General features: G+C 37.0%; 1 protein-coding gene across 1 annotated transcript; it reads left to right on the plus strand.

Moving 5' to 3' along the window:
• Positions 1–19,877: 19,877 nt before the first annotated feature.
• K441DRAFT_694833 (uncharacterized protein) lies at positions 19,878–21,136 on the plus strand. Its single transcript, XM_067652758.1, has 2 exons — positions 19,878–20,739; positions 20,821–21,136. The coding sequence occupies exons 1-2, from the start codon at positions 20,153–20,155 to the stop codon at positions 20,948–20,950; spliced, it is 717 nt and encodes a 238-aa protein (XP_067506315.1). The 5' UTR covers positions 19,878–20,152; the 3' UTR covers positions 20,951–21,136.
• The last annotated feature ends 726 nt before the right edge of the window (positions 21,137–21,862 follow it).

Below are 21,862 nucleotides of genomic sequence, written 5' to 3' on the forward strand. Positions count from 1 at the left end.
AGAAGGCCTTAGCACTAAAGAAGTACATTAACCCTGCTATAAAGGTACTAGTAGAGTACTATAACCGCCTAGAGGTATTCTTATAAAAGGAAGCCGATAAGCTACCGGAACACCGATTGTACGACTATAAGATTGTACTTAAAGAAGGAAAGCAGCCTAGATTTAGACCCTTATATAGGATGTCCTAAAACGAACTCTAAGTACTATAAAAGTATTTAGATAAGAACCTGAGTAGAGGATTTATTAGAGTAAGCTTATCGCCTATAACCGTACTAGTGATCTTTGTTAAGAAACCCGGCGGCGGTCTGTGCTTCTATATAGACTACCGAGCTCTTAACGCCGTTACTATTAAGAACTAATATCTAATCCCGTTAATATAGGAGATACTAAACCGACTAAGTAAGGCTCGTTACTATACGAAGCTTGATATTATCTCTGTATTTAACCGTCTCCGCATTATAAAAGGGGATAAATGGCTTACTGCATTTCGTACCCGATATGGACTATTTAAGTACTTAGTAATACCCTTTGGCCTCGTAAACGCCCCAAGCTCGTTTTAATATTATATAAACGATACCCTGCGCCCCTACCTAGATATCTTCTGTACTGCTTATATCGACGATATCCTAATATATAGTAATAACCTAACCGAATATTAGAAATACGTTGACTTTATCCTATAAGCCCTATACGGAGCTAGTCTATAATTAGATGTAGATAAATGCGAGTTCTATAAAACGGAAGTCCTATACCTTAGACTCCTTATTTCTATAAATGGTATATAAATAGACCTAAAGAAAGTCGAAGCAATTGTGAACTGGTAAGAACCTGAGAACGTTAAGGACGTAAGAGCCTTTATAGGATTTGCTAATTTCTACTAACGGTTTATTAATAACTTCTCCGCCCTGGTTTTACCCCTTATAGCTTTAACGCGAAAGGATAAAGTCTTTATTTTTAACAAGGAATATAAGAAGGCCTTTGCCTATCTAAAGGTTATATTTACTACTGCGCCTATACTTTAATACTTTAACCTAAACTAAATAAGTATTATAGAAGCCGACTTATCTAACTACGTTACTAAAGGTATCCTGTCTTAGTATAACGAGGATAGAGTATTATACCCTATAGTATACTTCTTAAAATGACTAAGCCTAGCCGAATATAACTATAAGATCTATAATAAGGAATTATTAACTATTATTAGGTGTTTTAAATAATGGCGACCCAAACTAGAAGGCGCTGGATTTTTAATTAAGGTTTTTAGCGACTATAAAAACCTATAGTACTTTACAACCACGAAATAGCTGAGTTATCGTTAGGCCCGCTGGTTAGAATATCTATCTTATTTCTAATTCTTGATTATATACCGCCTAGGCGTCTAAGGTTAGAAGCCTAATGCCCTAACCTGATGCTTATAAGACGCGCTAGCCCTAAAAGAAGCGCGCTCTTACCAAAATTAGACCCTGCTTTGCCCTAAACTATTTAACCCTCCTACTAAAGATCTTACGGTATACGTCCTTAAAATAATTAATTAATTAATTGAATAAATTATAGTTAACGAATACCTAAATGACGAGTTTATCCAAGAGACGCTTAAGCTAATATAAGATGGTATTAGACGCTCTAAAAAGATTTCTCTAAGTAAATGCGAAGCCTGTAGAAATTGCTTATATTACTAGAACCGTCTAGTTATCCCTAATTATAATAAGCTTAAGCTTAAACTCCTTAAACATATATATAATCTACCTGTCGCCGGCCACCTAGGCTAAGGAAAGACCCTAGAACTACTCTAATGGGAGTATTATTAGCCGAATATATATAATATGACACGAAGGTACGTCTCTAGCTGCTATACCTGCTGACGAGCTAAAGCCTCGCATGAGACGTATAACGGTCTTTTAAAGCCACTGCCCGTTCTAGACTGAAGATAGAAGGATATCTTAATCAACTTTGTTATTAACCTTCTTGAGAGTAGAGGCTGTACGAACATTATAGTAGTTATAGACCGATTATCTAAAATGAGACACTTAATCGCCTGCCCCGATATATTAACGCCTGCTATCGCCCGACTATTCTTAGATTATATATAGAAACTCCATAGACTTCCCGAAATAATTATCTCCGATAAAGGCAGCTAGTTTATCTTGGCATTCTGGAAGGAACTAACTACTTAACTTTATATTAAAGCACTATTATCTACCGCGTATTATCTAAAAACGGATGGCTAAACGGAACGCGTAAATGCTATAATAGAATAGTATATTTGGATATACACGTCGTATTTATAGGATGACTAAATTAACTGGCTTGTATTTGCCGAGTTTACTATAAATAATTTTGTTTTGGAAACTACGAAAGTCTCCCTATTTCTGGCTAATTACGGCTAATACCTACGAATGGGTTTTAAACCCTTTAGTAATGTTCCTTACCCTACTTATTACGCCTTATAAGTTACAGAAGTAAATAAATTTGTAGAGAAGATAGAGGAACTATAACAGTTCCTTACTAATAAGATGATATAGGCTTAATCTATTTATAAAGCTATAGCGAATAAGAAACGAACCCTAGCACTAGCCTACTAAATTGGCGATTTTGTCTAGCTAGATATAAGAAATCTAAATATAAAACGACCTACTAAGAAACTTAATTGGAAGAACGCTGGCCCTTATAAGGTTGAAAAGGTTATCTCTTCTTATGCCTACCGACTGAAGCTCCCTAATATAGTTAAAATCCACCCCGTATTCTATACGTTAGTCCTCCGCCCTACTGCCCCCGTATTAGATGCCCTGCCTAAATAGATATAAGACCCTTCCCTACTAGTTAAAGTGGATGGTAAGAACGAGTACTTTATTAAAAGAATTAATAATATTAAGTATAATAAACAAAAACGCTAATATATATATCTTACGAAATAGAGAGGCTTTACTAAGTCCTTATAGGAACCTGTTAACTCTATAGGACTTATATAAGCCGTAAAAGACTTTTATAAACTCTACCTAGAACTACTATAGCCCCATCTCGCAAAAGCTTGAGTTTAAAGGGGGGGTACTATTATAGGATACCCCCGTAACACCTTATACACATCTACCTATTTCTACCGACTTAGTAATTAGAGACCAACCGTAAAATGGCAATTTAACGGCAATCTAATAGCAATCTAATGGCAATCTACGGCATTCTGCTATATTCTGCCAAGTTTTACCAAATTCTGCTAAGTTCTGCCAGGACCACGACCTAAACCCTATTCTGCCTATATATGTGTTAACTAAGCAACCAAGTTAACGATATATGCCCTTTCTTCCCATTTTCCTACCTTCTTTCCTTACGCAACGTCTTGACTTCATTACGCAGTTTATGTATATAGCTTAATAATACCTACTTCGCTATATATTATCACCGCTTGTGCTTACTCCGTAACAAGGTATAGGAGGAGAAGTTAGGCCTCGCAGTAGGCCTCCTACTACAACTAAGGTGTAAGCTTAAAACGTTTTAAGCAATTTAAAAGGGATAGTAAGTTATTAATTTCTATATACCTAGCACTAGATTATAAAAGATTGTGTCCCTAACTAGTTCTCTACTAGGTAGCCAGCCCACTAAAAGTGTTCTTCTACTAAGTGACGTAATTCTATGCACTATATACTAAACTATAAAAATGCACCAAAGCTTTAATAGTCCTTAATTGTATTAAAGTTTAATTAAATCCACGCCTTTAGATCGTGAAAAGAAAGTTTAATTAGGTTAAACTCTAGGCAATAAGGAGGAAGATACTTAATATAGATTTAGGCGGCTGCACAGAGGTTTATAAATTCTTATATCTACTAGTTAGAATACATAGCTCTACTATATACGCAATTATTTCCTTACCTAGCTTTTATATATTAAAGCGTTATTTAATACTAAGATTGTATGGCCAGGAATATAATGTAGTAGAACTGTAGATTAATCTAGGCGTTAAATATTTCGGCAGTAATTAAGCCCTGCCAGATAAGAGTCTTAAGGAAGTAGCCGTTAATTATATAGGCAGGAAGAATACTCCAGCGTTCTAATTGCTTAATTGATGTAGTATTAATTGCAGGAACGTTTTCGGGGCTCTAGCCAAACTTTCTATACCTAGTCCTTTTATTAGCGCCTGATTCGTTAATAAATATAAGGCAATCAACGTCCTATATATATTGGCGTCCTTTCTATACAGCACGTAGGTCCTTAGAGCGCTCCTACGCTCTCCTTTATACGGCCTTTCTACTCTACCTATTACGTTAGAGAGTTTGCCAAATCGATAAAAAGGATACTATAATGTTATAATCGTCCTATAGGAACCAGGCCATTTCGTTAAGGAAGGCAGTTAGGCGGTCCTCTAAGTAAGCAATAAGGGCCTATATAAATATTAGTATACTTAACACTATAATATTATATATTACGAACTTTCTTATATACCTTATCTATAGCTCTTAGCCGCCCAATCTTAAGATTAGGGGGGGGGTATGCCTCCCTATAGAGGTTAAGATTAAGCTAAAATCGGTATATAGTTAAAAGGTGTAACTTAGTAGCTGCTGTAATACACTTAATAGACCAATTAAATAGAAAAGCTACTAGAATTTGATGAAGCTGCTACTAAGGGATTCGTTTCGGCATAAAAGGCAAATATAAGCGTATCAGGCGTGGTAGGTATACGATTTATATAGTGAACTGACCAAAAGTTGATGTTGTGTGTGCGTGGCTCGCTTAATTTGATTTTCGCAATACTTTTGCAAACCACAGTATAATAGGGTGCCACTCTCCGTCCGGTTGCTTTTAGGAAAAAACACCAGCTATCGCGCTGTTTAAGGCATTAGTTTCTAGCATTAAGGGCCGTTCCGGGTCAAAATGGGCAAGTAAGGGAGCCAATACTAGCCGTTTCTTAAGCTTATTAAAGGCCTGCCTATATATAGCGTTAAAGTGAAAGGGCTGGTCTTTTTTAGTAAGACGGTTAAGAGACCAGGTAATTCTGCTATAGTTCTTAATAAAGCGTTGGTAGAAGTTATAAAAACCTAAAAATAATTATACCCCCTTTACAGTCCGTAGGGGTGCCCACTAGTTAATTACGGCCGTCTTCTCTGGGTCGGTTTTAATTCCGTCTATACTAATAATAAAACCTAAGTACTTTATGCGCTTAACACTAAACTCTAACTTCTTAATGTTAACCTAGAGGCCAGCCTTACGGAGCCGTTGTAGGACTTTATAGACGTACTCCTTGTATTCTAGCTTATTCTTAAAGTAGATTATAATATTATCTAAATAGGCCATATAGAAGTTGTTAAGGTAGTTAAAAAGTATATTGTTTATATACCGCTAGTACGTAGCTAGCCCGTTGGTTAGTCTAAAAGGGAGTACCTTATATTTATATATTCCGTAATGGGTCTAAAATATAGTAAAATCTTTAGACCTGGGGTTTATTCTAATTTGGTGGAAGGCCTAGCGGATATTAAGTTTTATAAAGACTTTAGCTCTACTTATTCGGGCTAGAGTCTTATTAAGTAGGGGCAGCGGATAGCGGTCCTTACGGGTTATGTTATTTAGCTTATGGTAGTTAATGTAGAAGCGAAGTCCTCTATTTAGCTTTTTAATAAAGAGAATAGGTAAGGTAAAAGGGGCTTAGCTAGGCTCAATAAAGCCCTTATTTAGGTTATTAATAAGATACTACTTTATGGCCTATAATTCGGTAATAGATTACTTATAGAGGGGGCTAAAGCTAAGGGTGTTTTCCTTACCCTGCTTAATCTTAATCTTGTAGTTATACGGTTAGTAAGGTAGAAGTATATTAGACACTGCTTTGGAGAATACGTCCTTAAATTTCTGGTATTAAAAGGGCAGCTTTTGTTCTACTAGTTCCTTATCTATAAGCTCGCTTTCTTATCCGCTAAGCTTACTTCCCTTTTTCTTAATTATTTAATTAATTTTGTATAAGCTTATTATAAAGGTGATGGTATTAGGCTAAACTAAGTTCTAGTAGAATCCTACGGCACTAATGCAGTAGACATTAACTGGTAGGAGGTCCACTAGTTTCCTTACAGCCGTTTTCCAGACTATATTTTACGGTCTAGGGTTTATAATCTTTTTTAGCTCCTATTTTATTTTCTACAGATTATCCCTCCAATTTATTAGTTTAGTATAACGTCCAACGTCCCTTACTATTCTTCGTGGCTATATAGGGCCTAAGCTCTCTATAGGGGGCTTTTTTAGGTTACTACTAACTTCCTAGGTCTTTAATGCGGGTGGCGTGACATAGGTAGTCTAGGGGCGACGTAGTATACAGATCCGTTACGAATTAAGCTATATATCTTTCTTAAAGGCCTAGTCCCTACGCATAGCATTGGCCTGGTAAATAGTATTAATCTAGGGCCGTATAAGGTTTTCCATTATAATGCTGATTTCTTTTATAAAGGAAGGGGTTAGGGGTAGGATTTCTGGCTAGATAAGCTGTTTACTCTATATATTAAGCTATAAGCCTAAATAGGCTAGCTATTTTCGCTTTAAGATTATATTATGGCTACCTAGGTCCGTAATAAGGAAGGGGATGTTATACTACCTTCGTCCGTTAACACGGAGGTAAATCCGCAAGATAGTTATAATGGGTGGCCCTATTCGCCCGTTATACCTATAAATAGGAATTAGTTTAGGCAGTTCTTTAATAGGTATATTTAGAAAGTTAGCTAGCTTTACGGCATACTAGGTATCTATTAAGGTAAAGGTATTTGCTCTAGAGTTAGCTAAAGCAGAGGTTAAAACTTAGTATCTATTATAAAATAAAGTATAAGGGATAGTATAGCTTCTTCTACTAATTAGCCGACCTAGATTAATATCTAATATATTAATCCCTTTTAACCCTAAAGAGGAGTCTTCCTCTAGGGTTCCTCTTTTTCTAACTTTATGCTATCCTCCTAGATTAACAGAACCTCGTCCACTTTTGCGTTTATTAGATAATCCTTTATATAGTAGCCTTTCTAACCGCAAGAGAAGCAAGCTCCTTAATTACTAAGGGCCTATATACGGGGGTTGCTATATATAGGCTAAGCATTCGCTAAACCTATAGTAGGGCTGGCCGTATGGCTAGCTGCTAAATTGGCGGCGGGCTATACAGGTGGTGCTACGGGGGTTGCTAATTGTACTAGGGCATTGCGGGCCGTTCTTATATTACTTATAGTCTAATTTAAAGGGTTTCTAGCTTTATACCGTTCGGCGCGTGCCTTAATTCGGCAAAGGCCTTAGTTAATAGCTAAGCACTAGTCCGTAAGTTCCTTTAGCGTCTATATAGTAGTAAAAACTAGCAGTATAGCTCGCTGTAAGTCTAGGGTAAGCTTATTAAATAGGTCTAGCATTAAATCTTTTTAGGGAATTTGAGCCTAGCCAGCTAGGTATAGAAAGCGGGTCTAAAAGGCTAAGAAGGTCTCCGTCATTTTTATATTTAGGCTTTTATAATTAAGTCGGGCGTTCTATACTTTAAAGGGGTCCTTATAGATAGAAGATAGGTGCATAATTATCTCTTTTCTAGAGAGGAAGGGATCTACTAAGTCCTGTGTGTATTAAGGACGTAGGTGCGTCTATACGTCCCCGCCGGTACGGCCGAAGACATAGGCCATTTTAGCCTAAGTGGTAGGGAAGTAGTCCGTATTAACTTTAAGCTTATCCTGCAATTAAAGCTTCCAATTATTAAATATAGGGTTAATTCCGTCTGTAAGCAATAGGGGGTCCGCAATCTTCGCGGACCGTAACAATGCTAATACTGTATGTTAGGCTAGGGCCTTAAAAACTATAGCAAGCCTCTAGGTGTCTAATAACTCTTCGCTAAGTGTAAGGGGTTCTCTAGCTTTAAGTAGCTCTTAAAGTTGTTTAATTTTAGCATTAGCTGCTATAAGCTCTACCTAGAAGTTTAAGTTAGTTACTATTTTACCATTGGAGGTATTTAAGGGTCCTACGGCTGCTTTACCGGCCGCTATAGTTCTTAGCATAGTGATATAGTTATTAGGGTAACTTCCGGTAGGATTCTTATAGGGGTTCTAGTTTGTGCGTATTCTATAGATCTTATTATTCTTTTCTATTCTTCTAGTTCTGTTTTATTCTTCGAGTTTTAGTAATAGCCTTTAGGTCTACTTCTATATTCTATTCTTATTTATAGTCCGTAGATATTTTTTAAGTTCCTTCTCAGAAAGAAGAGTAGACGAGCTTTAGATAATGTTAGCGACTTAGTTAATTAAGGCACAAGCACGGCAAGAGGGACGCGCAAGCCTATATAATTGGTAGTCTATAAACGAAGATCTAAAGCTAGAGAAAGGAAAGGAGATAGAGGGCAGCGCCGCTCGACGTTATATACAATCCTCTGGTTATATGACGGCAACTATCTAAAACTGTATAAAACTGTCTACAATTGTCTACAACTGTCTGCAACTATCTACAACTATCTATAACTATTTGTAACTGTCCGCCATAATCTACCGGTTTCCACTAGTGCCGTAATAATACCCTTAACTGGGTCTAGGCCTGTTCTAGTATATACGAAGTTATTACTTAGTTAGAGCTTGTTAACGAATCTTAATCGATTGTTAATAACGTATATTGTGGTTCCGCTGTTAAGGATTATACTATTACGCAGCTTGTAGTTAGAACCTGCATTATAGGCGCCTACTTAGTATACGGCGAAGATACCGTGGTTATCTTCCTTTTAACTTATATTTGGGTTCCGTATGGCTTCCTTTTATAGAGCTTTCTTACCTAAAGCCTCCTTTTTTATCTTCTTAATTTTTAACTTAGTCTAGTTTAAGGCGCTTATAATCCTTTCCTTAACTTTTATAGCTATGGCTTTATCTAATTTCCATTCCTTTAACTAAACTAATTTGTTAATATAAGGACGCTCTAGAAACTAGTAAACATCTCTATAGTAATATAGTGGGGTGTTTTTCTTCTATAACGTCCTAGACAATATAGTAGTAGAGGCCTTATTCTTAGGAGCCTTGTCCTTAAAAGCCTTATCCTTAGGAGCTCCGTTAATTGACTCGCCCTAAAAGCCTACTATATTAGCGCTAAGTTAATCCCTTCTCTTTTAGGCAGTTTTTATTTGTTAATAGTTCTAATATATTTTAACTAGTCGATCTATAGATATTATCTAGTTACTAGCCTAGTTATGTTTATTAAATTTAACCCTCCACGTTAAGGCCTAATTTAGTAATGCTGGCTGTTATGAACGCTTTAAGTACGATGTTACGACTACTTAGAGAAGAGACGGAAGAAGCTAGTTGGTTGATTTAGGCACGGTTTAGGATGGAGCCGATAGAACTATATAACGAGGAATGGTAACCAAGGTTATATAATATGCTACGTGTTAAACAAGAGGAATAAGAGGAACTCACGTACCTTATATATAAGACGTACATTACGTACAAGAAGGATTTCATAGGAGTACGGTTATGTATTTAAGGACCCTCAGTTCCTACCTAGATAGTTCCTTCTTTATAGTGATTCTCAGAATATAATTAAAGTTAATCTATTAGGCAACCACTCCACCAGTTATTATTACGTTGTTAACTTTTATACTTGCATTTCCTACATACCTAGCCCAATAATGAGCCTATTGTAGTTCTTGCTATAAGGTTCCGTTACATAATTACTACCTAGTTACGGTATTAATATAAGAAGTTAAACAACATGCTACTAAAAGCAGCCACTACAATACTATTAACGGCAGCAACTACTTTAGGGACAGGAGGTAATACCAGTATGGCAGATACTAACTTATAGCAACCTATAACGGTCAGATAGCTATAGGAAATAGTTAACCAGCTAACAGCTAATAATATAGTGTTGGAAGAAAGACTTAACGGGATAGGAGCAGTAAAGATTAAGCTACTATTAATTAAGAGATTTATAGGAGAAAGGTTAAAGCTTAAAGGATTCCTTATGCAAATACACTTTAAGGTCTTATAGGAAGGAGTAAAGTTACCTACACCCGTGGATTGGATAGCCTATATAGGACTATTCTTATTAGGAAAAGCACTTAAGTGGTTTAAATCTTACCTTACGGAAATATAGGCAAATGGAATGACGACCACTAACTAAGATATGCGATTTATGTTCTTAAGTTAGGAAGAATTCGCAGAACAACTTATATAGATATTTGGAGACCTAGAAGAAACAACTATAGTAGAAAGAAAACTCTAGAACCTCGTATAATAAACTTTAGCAATTAAGTATACGATATAGTTCTAGACACTAGTAATATAAATAAAGTGGAATAATAGGGCGCTTATAGCATAGTATAAACAAAGACTTAAGGCTAAAGTCTAGGACGTAATTATTCTAATAGAAGATGCGGATACCCTAAGGGAACTAATAAATTAGGTAATTAAGATTAATAATCGGATCTACTAAAGGGAATAGGCTAAAAAAGGCTAGGATAGAGTTCTATAGTTATATAAGGCGCAGAGTACGCAATAACAAAAGCTAAGTTAAAAACTATAGTATGGCGCAGAGCTAATAGACCTAAGTAGTACTAAAGAAGCCTATAAGAGATAGAGCAAACTATGGAAACCTAAAGAATAAGGATTAAGTAATTAAAGGTCTAAGGAGCAAAGGCTGAATTAGGGATCTTAATAGCAGAAGACATTTAGGCGGACTCTATAGTAAGAGAAATAGTTTAAAGAAGGAGCTTACATAAATTGCGGAAAATAGGGTTATTACGTTAGAGACTGTAGAAGTAGGTAGAGTCACTATATAGTAAAAGGTATAAGACTAGCAGACAATATATACGTATAAAGGGATAATAATATGCTGTAAGGAATAAAAGAATATTTAATTAGAAGTTTTGCGTTTTGTTATAATAACGCATACCAAATTTATAAGGACGCTAAGTACGGCGTAAGCTATTAGCTATAAGAGCCAGCACCTATAGGATATAGAGGAACCAATAAACTAGTTTATAGATCGGATATTAAGGACGATGAATTCGACCTAAGTAAAACATTCCATAACGATAAGGCAATAAGGGCCGCTTACTAGGAGTGAGTAGACCTCGGAGATATTATATTAGAGGCAGAGGATGATTCCACTATAGAATAGGGAACATTAGTAGGGATCGAAACCCTACTAGACACGATGTTTATCGCTTTGTAAGACGTAAGAGAAGTAGGACAGCAAACTACTTCGGTACTCGATAAAGGCAAAAGGCTAAAGGCTTAAGATTCTTAGGACGAGATAAGAGACGACTAAGATTCTTAAGGCGAGATAAGGCACACCCAAGGACCTACAATAGACGAAAACCGATAGAGTAGGGCAGCAGCTTAGTTTAGAAATATATAAATAAGCTCGGGATAAAGTTTCCCACAGGCATAAAACTCTTAAGACAAGATAAGTGAGATTTAAGAATCTTAAGACGAGATAAGAACACCATAGACGCCTAGTTAGACTAAGGCGGGAACTAAGCTTAAGTTAGAAGCAAGCTTAGGATTAAAGAATCTAAGGGACTAAGATTTTGGGATATAAATAAGGACACCTATAGGCAAGAGGTAAGAAGCTTCTTTATAGATCAGAGAATCTGCAATATAAACAGTAGTTAGACTAGGAGATAGATATATAGACCCAGAAGACTTACTAAGGGAATGCAGTGTTTAGCCTAAAGATTAAAAGTTTAATACCAGGATTAAGAAGCAAGATAACTTTAAGGATTAGAGCGTAAGGCGCAAACTAAAAAAAACTATAAAAGAGTTTAGGCAAAGAATTATTGCATGGTAAGAACAGAAACTAGACAAGAGATCTAGCATATTGGGACGTATAAAGGATAGAGCACTAGTACAAAGAATTACTAATAGGCTGAGAGTAGGCATACTAAGAGCTAAGTGGCTTACCAAACTGGAAAATAAAGAGGATCTAGGGATTTTAACTAGGTTCGAAAAACGACATATAAAGGGCTGTCACAATACAGTAATAAGAAGATACTTCCTTATAAACAAACCGTATATACTCTAGCAGCTGTACTAAAAGTGGTATAGGCAAAGACACAATAATAAGTGGGAAGATTTCTATATATAGTTAGATAAAAAAGTTATCTAGGACCACCTAATTACGGAAAAGGCTATAACGCATATTAAAGGAGCCTTAATTATAACGTTAAAGGATCTAAAGGAATATTTAAAGGACTAGAGAAGCGAGAGACGCATCTTAATACCTATAAATAAAGTCGTAACGTTCAGATCAGTACGATAAAGGTTTAAACTTAGGGATAAAGATAAGCTAAGAGTTAACCTAAAGCACCTAGCATACCACACGTTATTATAGATTGTGTGTATAGACAACATATATAAAATATATAAGAATCTAAAGAAAAAGAATTGGAAATACCCTATAAGAATATACTGGATAATAGACGAGTAATAGTATAGGAATGCTAAATATATATATAAATAGCATCCAGTAGAGGTCCAAAAGAAAGGAAGTTTAGTATTTTAACTAGAAAGATTCCTTACGGAAGAATGCTTAGATAAATAATAGTAGTGGGAATACCTAGAAAACACGTGTCTATGGTATATTAAAGATAAAAAGCGAACTAGGTATTAGCTAAAGAGCGAGCCAAGTGCACTAGGATTAAGCAGCTAATAGTTAGGAAAAGTAGAGGCCCACGGGACCAAAGGGAGCCAGTAATAGAGCCTTAGACCCTTAAAAGAATTCAAAGACAACACCTAAACTTATAAATTAATTAGTAAGATCAGCAGTTCGAAGCGCTAATAGATAGTAGAGTAACGCGAAACCATATCTTACTAGCAGTAGTTAAGAAAATAGGACTACCTTATAGATAAAAGAAGTAACCTTACCTATTAGTTACGATTTTAGGGGATCTAATAACCTATAGAGGAGGGATTATTAATCTTAAAACAGGACCTATTTAGATAACTATTAAAGGAAGACTAATTAAGATGTCTTTTAATATCCTACTATTGGGACAGGACGAGGCAGTATTAGGCATACCTTAGTTACAGGAATACAATCTAAGGATTAACTAGATTATAGGTTAGGTTAATATTAGAGATACTTAACGCCGCAAAATATAACAACAAGCTAAGTTAGTATAGTACTAAGTAGGAGCAACCTATAAAGAAATAGAAAAAGGACTAAGTTATATACCAAAGAAATACTATAAGTATAGTAAAAAACTATGGTCACCGGAAAGTAAAAAGCTGTTAAAATATATAGCATGGGACTATAAGATAGAGTTAAAACTAGGAATAAGTCTAAAGTTCTTTCCAATCTACAAGCTTACTAAAGAAGAAGGTAGAGCGCTAAAAGAGTTTATTTAAGAAAATCTATAAAAGGGATACATTAGACCATCGCAATTATTAGCGGGTTATCCAGTACTATTCATACTAAAGAAAAATGGCAAACTAAGGCTGTATATCGACTATAGATAGTTAAACAGCATCACTAGAAAGGATAGGTATCCTTTACCCTTAATTAGCGAAATCTAAGATAGGATAGGTAATACGTAAATCTTTATAAAGATAGATCTGAGATAGGCATACTATTAGATTAGGATTAAGGAAGGCAACGAATAGAAGGCAGCCTTTAGGTTAAAGGAAGGACTATATAAGCCATTAGTTATACAATTCGGACTTATAAACGCACTAGCAACGTTTTAAAAGCGTATTAATAATATATTAGGAGAATACTTAGATAAATTTATTATAGTATACCTCAACAATATCATTATCTACTTAATGACTAAGGAAGAACATGGGGAACACATTAAATGGGTCTTAAGGAGACTATAAGAAGAATAAATGCTAGTAGCAATTAAGAAATACGAGTTCTTTACTAGGAAGACTAATTTCGTTAGATTTATTATTAAACTAGGCTAACTCAGCATAGATCTAAAGAAGATCAAGGCTATAGTAAATTAGCAGGAACTAGAGAACGTTATATAGTTAAGATCGTTCCTAGGGTTTTATAATTACTATAGAAGGTTTATAGCACAATAGTTAAAGGACATTAAGCCATTTACGCGGTTAATAAAGAAAGAAGAACTATAGGCATAGGGGGAGGAGCAAAGAGAACTCTTTAAGAAAGTTAAAGAGTTATTTACCTAGGAGCCAGTTCTTAAGATCTATTAACCAGAACTAGAGACGGTTATAGAAACAAACGCATTAGACTATATACTAAGAGTATACTTTATACAAAGGCATTAAGATAGATGGCATCTAGTAGTATACTATAGTCGGAAGATAATACTACTAGAGTTAAACTATAACATCTATAACAAGGAGTTATTAGGTATAGTTACAGCATTAAAGGAATAGAGAGCATTCTTATAAGGTATAGAAAAACCATTTATAGTTAAAATGGATTATAAGAACCTAACAGGATTCCTAATAATAAAGGAACTTAACTAAAGATAGGTTAAATGGGCAGAGATACTTACAAAATACTATTTCGAGATTTAGTATATTAAAGGTACAGATAATACAAAGGCAGATGCTTTAAGCTATAAAGCTAAACTACAAAATAAGGAAAAGCTATCGGGGGCTTTATTACAAAAGGATACAGACGGATTAATTAGGTACAATCATCCGGAAATTGTAGCAACTTAAGAAGACGATGAATTAGAGAAAGTCTACGAGATACTGGAAAGCTTTTAGGTATAAAGAATTCTAGAAGTATAGCTAGAAGATCCATAGACGGATATATACAAAAATCAAGAAGCGAAATATATCCCAAGAAGCATAGTAGAGCAGTTTGTGGAAGACTTCTATAAGGGACTAACTTAAGAACACAATAGGGCCACGGGCTTAGTATTGAGACTCTAGGAGAAATACATCATTAACGGAATCTGGAGGATAGCCAGAAAAATTATAAAGGAATATTTAGATTGCTAAAGGAACAAACTAACGAGGTATAAGCTATATAGAAGGCTACAACCTATTAAAATACTAGAGAGACCATAGGAGGTCATATTATAGGACTTTATTATTAAGTTACTAAAATTAAAAGATCCTATTACCGGACAAGATTATAACGTAATCTTAGTAATAGTAGATAAGCTTATAAAGTGGGGATACTTTATAGCATATATAGAAGAAATCTCAGCGGAAGATATCGCTAGAATTTACGTTAAAGAAGTATTTATAAGATATAGAGCACTAAGCAAAATTATATCAGATAGAGATCTAAGATTTATAGCAGCATTTTAGGAAGTGTTTTTAGCGGAGTAAGGAGTTTAAGCAGCAACTTCTACTGCATATCATCTACAGACAAACGGTTAAACGGAAAGACTAAACTAGACACTAGAACAGTATCTAAGGCATTATATCAATTATATATAGAATAATTGGGTATCGCTATTACCAGTTATACAATTTATATATAATGCAACACCCCAAGAAGGAATAGGCATATTACCATTTAAGGCAAACTATAGATATAAGTTAAGAACATCGTTATTACTATAGCAAGTAAAGAAAACAAGTAGTACAGCTAAAGAAAGAATAAAGGATTTAATAAATCTTTATATAGACCTTATAGAGACAGCTAAGGTAGTATAGTAGAGAATAAAAAGGTACTATAATACTAAGAGATCTAAGGGACCAGATCTTAAGGAGGGAGATAAAGTATAGCTACTATACAAAAATTTCAAGAGTCAACAACTAAGTAAGAAATTAGACCACGTTAGACTAGGACCTTTTAAAATTATATAAAGGATTTCACCAGTTACGTTTAAGTTAAACCTACTAGCTAAAATAAAAATCTACTCTATATAGCATATCGCAATACTAGAGCCAGCATATAGAAATATTAAGCCACCAGTCTATAAAGCAGACACGTATAGAGAATAAGAAGAAGATAAATAGCAAGTTTCAAAGATTATTAATTATAAGGATATCGACGACGAAATATAGTATAAGGTTAAGTAAATAGGCTACACTAAAACTACCTAGGAGCCACTAGAGAATTTAAAAAACGCTATAGGAAAGGTATAGGAGTATTAGAAGAAATTAGGTTAAGTAGCATTAATAAAAAAGGATTGCCAAAGAATAAGTTACCTAAGGGGGACCTAAGAAGAGCAGTTGCCGAACTACTTAGATCTATTTCCTTCTCTATTAGAAGAGAATCCGTTTTTTTATTACCTAGTTCCTATAGACCTTATTCCACAAGTTTCTACTCCTTAAAATAAACCTTCTTATAAACCTTCTTAAAACGAAGCAGATAAGCAGACGCCGCAATTTAAGCATCTAGGGCCTTTTGTTCCGCGTTATAGGAACGTCCCAACTTAGTAAAGGCTTACAATAGTTTACTATCTAGCCGCGTAGCAGTAGATTAAATATAAGACCCTAAGATAAATTAATTAGGGAACTAGATAACTATTAAGAGTAATAGGCCGCGTATATTTAGCATTAGAAGTAAAGCGAACGTTATAGAATAAACGAACATTCGCTTTAATATACTCTAAGTAAGAGGATAGTTATCGCAAAGATGGGTTCACCAACGCAACACAAACTAACCCCTCTTTTAAATAATAAGAATATAGAGACGGCATAATCTTACTAAGAGATAATATTACAGTAACAGTGCGAGTACAACGTTGGGTATGTAAAGAAGAAATTGCTTTAGGTATAATAAGTAATAATATTAACCAAATTAATTAGACAGATATTATACCTCTAGTGAATAACTTAGAGATATTTTAAATCTTTAAGGACGAAAATAAAGAGGAGGAAGATGGTGTTACAAACGCTTTAAGTATAATATTATAACTACTTAGAGAAGAGACGGAAGAAGCTAGTTGGTTAATTTAGGCACAGTCTAGAATAGAGCCGATAGAACTATGTGACGAGAAATGGTAACTAAGGTTATATAATATGCTACGTATTAAACAAGAGAAATAAGAGGAACTTACGTACCTTATATATAAGACGTATATTATATATAAGAAGGATTTTATAGGAGTATAGTTATATATTTAAGGACCCTTAGTCCCTACCTAGATAGTTCCTTCTTTATAGTAATTCTTAGAATACAATTAGAGTTAATTTGTTGGGCAACCACTCCACCAGTTATTATTACGTTGTTGACTTTTGTACTTATATTTCCTACACACCTAGCCTAATAACGAGCCTATCGTAGTTCTTGCTACAAGGTTCCGTTACACTAGCTCTACCACTATTAAAAAATCTCTAATTGCTTAGTCGCCGTGTACGTCCGGCAATTTAATCTTTTTATAGTTGTTATATGTCTTCTCCTACTGCTATAGCTAGGCCTCGAAGTTTTAGTTCTTTGGGCCCTTTTTAACCTTAGTATATTAAGTAGATAGGTACAGCTTGCGTGCTATATTAATAGGGGTAACCCTCTTCTTAAGAGCTACCAGGGTGTTATATACCGAGTCAGTACCTAGTATATAGGTGTTAAGGTTCCTAGCTACTATACTAGTAATATAGCTTTATAAAGAGGTTAAAGCTACCTTCTACTTCTTATATTCCTTCTCTACTATCTTATATCTTTTATAGATAATTTAAAGCTCGTCCTTCTTGTCCTTAGAGAGAGCTGTATATAAAGTCGTTCTTATCTTTACATCTTAAGGCCTAGGAAAGACTGGTTTAAGTAAACGGGGCAACTAATCCTATTTAGTTAAGGGGTTGACGTATTCCTATACGTCTCCTGTTTAAGCTTAAAGCCTAATAAGGTCGATCTATTTATCCTAATTAGCTTAGGTAGCTTAAGAAGTTATATTAAAAGGTGCTTATAAGGATAAATGAAGTATTTAATAAGGGGTACGATTAATTAAATTAATAGGTGCAATATGGCAAGTCACCTAGGCTCATAACTGTCGATCGGTAGTCCGTGCACTGATGAGTAAGTAAAGAATAAGGACTTTGTCTATTTAAACTATAAAGAAAAGAAGCTATTTATACATGAGGTAGGTCTAGGCAACTAAGTCAAATACTATGGACAACTAAGACAAAATAGGTAATAGAAACGGGTGGTGAGACCTAGGGTACTAGGCATCAAAGACAGTAGTAAGACGGTGGTAAGAAAACCCGATCTGGATCGACAGTACAACCAGCAATATCCGCACTAACGACGCAACAACGTTAACTACCCACTCTCTATCCACTATATCTATAGTCCAATAGTTGGAACCTATTAAGATCTATTTATTATAACGTGCTTAAGCCCTCCCTACCGGTTAATCCATCGCGGCTATGATGCTGCTGTTGCTAGAGAAGCGGTGCAGAGCTACCACGCAACGCTTGTGGATATTAACAAAGACTGCTTGTACGCCAAATACGCGCGCCTAATGTCCCGAATTTGAATTCTAGTTGTATTAGATGCACTAGCACACGGTGCAGATGTCCCAGATATCTACCGTTCGATCGAAAGCTTGAGAAGACTAGCTCCTGCTAGACGAAACAGAGGGGTTTCTTCGACGCCATGGCTGGCGGTTAGTTCTAGAAAATCCATCGATTAGAGAGCTGATTAAGGTGATTCTAACGCAGGTATTGACAGGATAATAAACGTGGCGGTTGCTTACATTAATTTCGTTAAAGTTGATGGATTGCCTCATACAAAGTGGCTCAGACCAAGAAACAGATCGATCGATCGAATAGGTTAGCTTGCGGATATTCATTAGTTTCTTAGTCTGAGCATGCCGAGTCAAGTCGGATCTATGAGATAAGGTGTTAGAGGGCCTTCAGTTAGAACCGCACGTGACCTAATTGAGGGGCAGGTGTGGTATCAAGCGTTAGTGCCACACAAAATAGACAGAGTCCTCATCCTTTACTGCGCGTTCAACACGACGTTTGTGCGTAAGCGGTGTTTGAAGTATTTGTTTGGATCCGGGGTTCTCCCCTGGATTTCCCTTAGATTTCCCTAAGTAGGCATTTTGCCGGTAGGCACGCTCCCTCTAGATGTCGAAAAGTTAATTTAATAATAAAAAGAATAAGTTTGACGCGAGTTAAAATGCATACGTAGCGGGGCAATATAGCTCTCAATATGTAACTTCTCCAATTTTACGGAGGTCGGTAACATAGCCAATTGCACCTTCCCAATTAGGCAGTTAGGATATGTTTCCTTAGAAAACTCTTAACAGAGCCCTAAAAATGCTAGAATTTTGTATATAATATATCTAGACGTCAATTAGGCACAAAGAACGCGAGAATTGAGGTTGTAGAAGCTTCTGCCTAAGTAGAAAAGGATGCAATCTGCGGTCGCACAATTCTGGGGCGCCTCGGCCGCCCGACCGCTGGGACGCCTAAATACCGTTAACTACCAAAGCAGAGGCTTCTACAACCCTAATTTACTGATTTCTTTTGCCTAATTAACGATTAGATGGATTCTAAATAAAATATTAGCGTCTTTAATGCTCTTACAGGTAGTACTGCGGGTGGGAAGCTTGGGGGTATCCTAACTGCCTAATTGGGAAGGTGCAATTGGCTATGTTACCGACCTCCGTATTATGCGTTGAGTCAGTGTATCTTGCTAGAGAGTTAACTAAGGGGAAGGGAAATTACGTGCAGTCTGTTTCACTACTCTCTGCTGTCGTAATCAAAAAACGAAACGGCGCATGTTTTGAGTAATTCTATTTTTAAATCTTCGCCAAACACAGTGATTGGCCCTTAAGCATGTACACCACCCTGGCGCATCCGGTTGAAAGCGTGTGTTGATCTTAGTAATCAAACGGCGGGGTTTATACCTTTTGGGGTAATACGCACGGCCATTTTAACGTATTTTTACCTTTTTTGGGTTATAATCTACGCATTTTGATTAGCGTGGTTAACACGCGCTTCCAACCAGATGCGCCGGATGGTGTATATCGTCAATGCTCTACCTTGTACGCTCTGTCCACTTGATGTACGCAACTGAGGCGCAAGCTTTACCAAAGCCTGAAGTATGAGCAGAAAATACTCAAGCAGTGGGTAAGTGACGTGGATGAACGCGTCTTCCTATCCCTTCCAATATCCTCAGGTGAAGTATGGAGGCTATAAAGAGGACGAGGTTTTCACAGAAACATCAAATCCACCACATACAGAAACAGTAATTCTCTACAGTGAACATCATTCTCGTCTTTCTTTAAGCTCAATCTACAGTCTTTCCAATTTTTCAATCCGTTCAAAAACACCACTCTACCCCCAACTTACCTACCAAAATGCATCCCTCCACCGTCCTCCTTGCCGCCTCCTCTTTCATCTCTCTCTCCTCCTGCCTCCCATTGGACCAACTCCTCTCCGCCCGCGACCAAATTTGCGGCAAGGTCCCCAGCGGCAGCAACACGCAACAGGCAGTTCTCTCCCAGCCCTCGGGTCCGCAGAACGCAGCCGCATGCCAGAGCGACTGCGACGCCAACAGCGCGTGCCTGTCCTTCCTCTTTGGCATGGTCGACAACAACATCAAGTGCATGCTATACGCCTGCGCTGCGTCCGACATCCCGCCGCCGCCCAGCACCAACCTGATTGCGTACGATAAGGCGTGCGCTTCCGTCCCGACTGTCACGCCGACGGCTGCGAACCCAACTGGCGCCAATACGGCAACTGGCACCAATACGGGGAGCGAGAGCAACCCCAGCGAGAAGACGACGCAGGCGGGCAACCATCGGACGCGGGGGCTGGTGGCCCGCGATACGTGCGGCGGGGCGCCGAGTGGGCCGTCTAATGCGCAGCCGATTTCTACGCCGGCTGGTATCGATACCCTACCTAAGTGCAGGGCGAAGTGCATTGCGGATCCTTCGTGCGAGAGGTAAGTGAGCTCTTTTAGCGCCCCTTATACTTGGGGCCCTTCTTCGGGTTCATGAGCTCAGCGCTAACATGTCTTCTCTAGCTTCTGCTTCGGAACACTCACGCCTGGCGGCGCTGATATCTGCCGCCTCTATGCCGTCCCAGCTGCCTCAGTGCCGGCGCCCGCTTCGGGCCAGTCACTTCAGGTGTATGATGTTGGCTGCTCGGTTTAAGCAGTGCGCTTTGATGCCCTTTGCCGCTTCTCCTTTGCTCTTAGCGCTTGTGGAAAGCTCTTGAAAAAATTCGAAGGGGATAAGCAGTTAATGTGTTGGGGACTAGATGGGTACATCATATGATGTGGGTTTTTTTGTTTGGTGGATTTTTTGGTAGAATGTTTGGATTAGCTAAAATAAAGTCGCTTTACAGTCCTATTATACGTTCGGACCACCTTATGCACGGACCCACCTCATGCACACCAAAATCTAAAAATCGCGAATATTAAAAATATTATAACTCTACGACCATAGATCCAATTGACGCCGCTCTTGCTGCTTTAAGCTTACAATCGAAGCCCAATTATACTCAAACCGCTAAAGAGTATGGAGTAGAGCGATCTACCCTCTCTCGCCGCTATCGCAATATTACGGGCCCAAAGGCAGATAGTTACTATTCTCAATCTTTCCTTACTTAAAAGCAGTCTAAAGTGCTTATAGCTTATATCAATGAGCTTACAGAGCGTGGCCTACCTCCTATAGTTGCTATGGTTTGAAGTTTTAGGCAAGAGATTGCAGGAAGAATACTAGGAATTTACTGGGCCTTGCGCTGGGTTAAAAAGCAGGGCCCCTCTCTTAAAAGTAGCTACCTTATCCCAATTAATGGTGTACGCAAAACAGCTGAATTAGCCTATTAATTCAGTCTCTACTTCGAGCTTTTAGGCCAAAAGATTAAGGAATATGGGATTAAGCGGCAAAATTCATATAATATGGATGAGAAAGGCTTCCTTATTGGTATACTTATAAAAGCAAAGCGGGTATTTTCTAAGACTGTATTTAAGGCAGAAAAGATTAAGTATATAATTCAAGATGGGAATAGAGAGTGGATTACAGTTTTGGCAACAATTTGCGTAGATAGAATAACTCTTTTAC

Source organism: Cenococcum geophilum, assembly GCF_001692895.1.
Source record: "Cenococcum geophilum 1.58 unplaced genomic scaffold K441scaffold_12, whole genome shotgun sequence".
Lineage (NCBI taxonomy): Eukaryota > Fungi > Ascomycota > Dothideomycetes > Gloniales > Gloniaceae > Cenococcum > Cenococcum geophilum.

Coding starts and splice junctions, on each gene's coding strand:
- K441DRAFT_694833 (XM_067652758.1), top strand. CDS start 20,153: ATGCATCCCTCCACCGTCCTCCTTGCCGCCTCCTCTTTCATCTCTCTC. Junction 20,740..20,820: donor GCGGATCCTTCGTGCGAGAG/GTAAGTGAGCTC, acceptor TGTCTTCTCTAG/CTTCTGCTTCGGAACACTCA.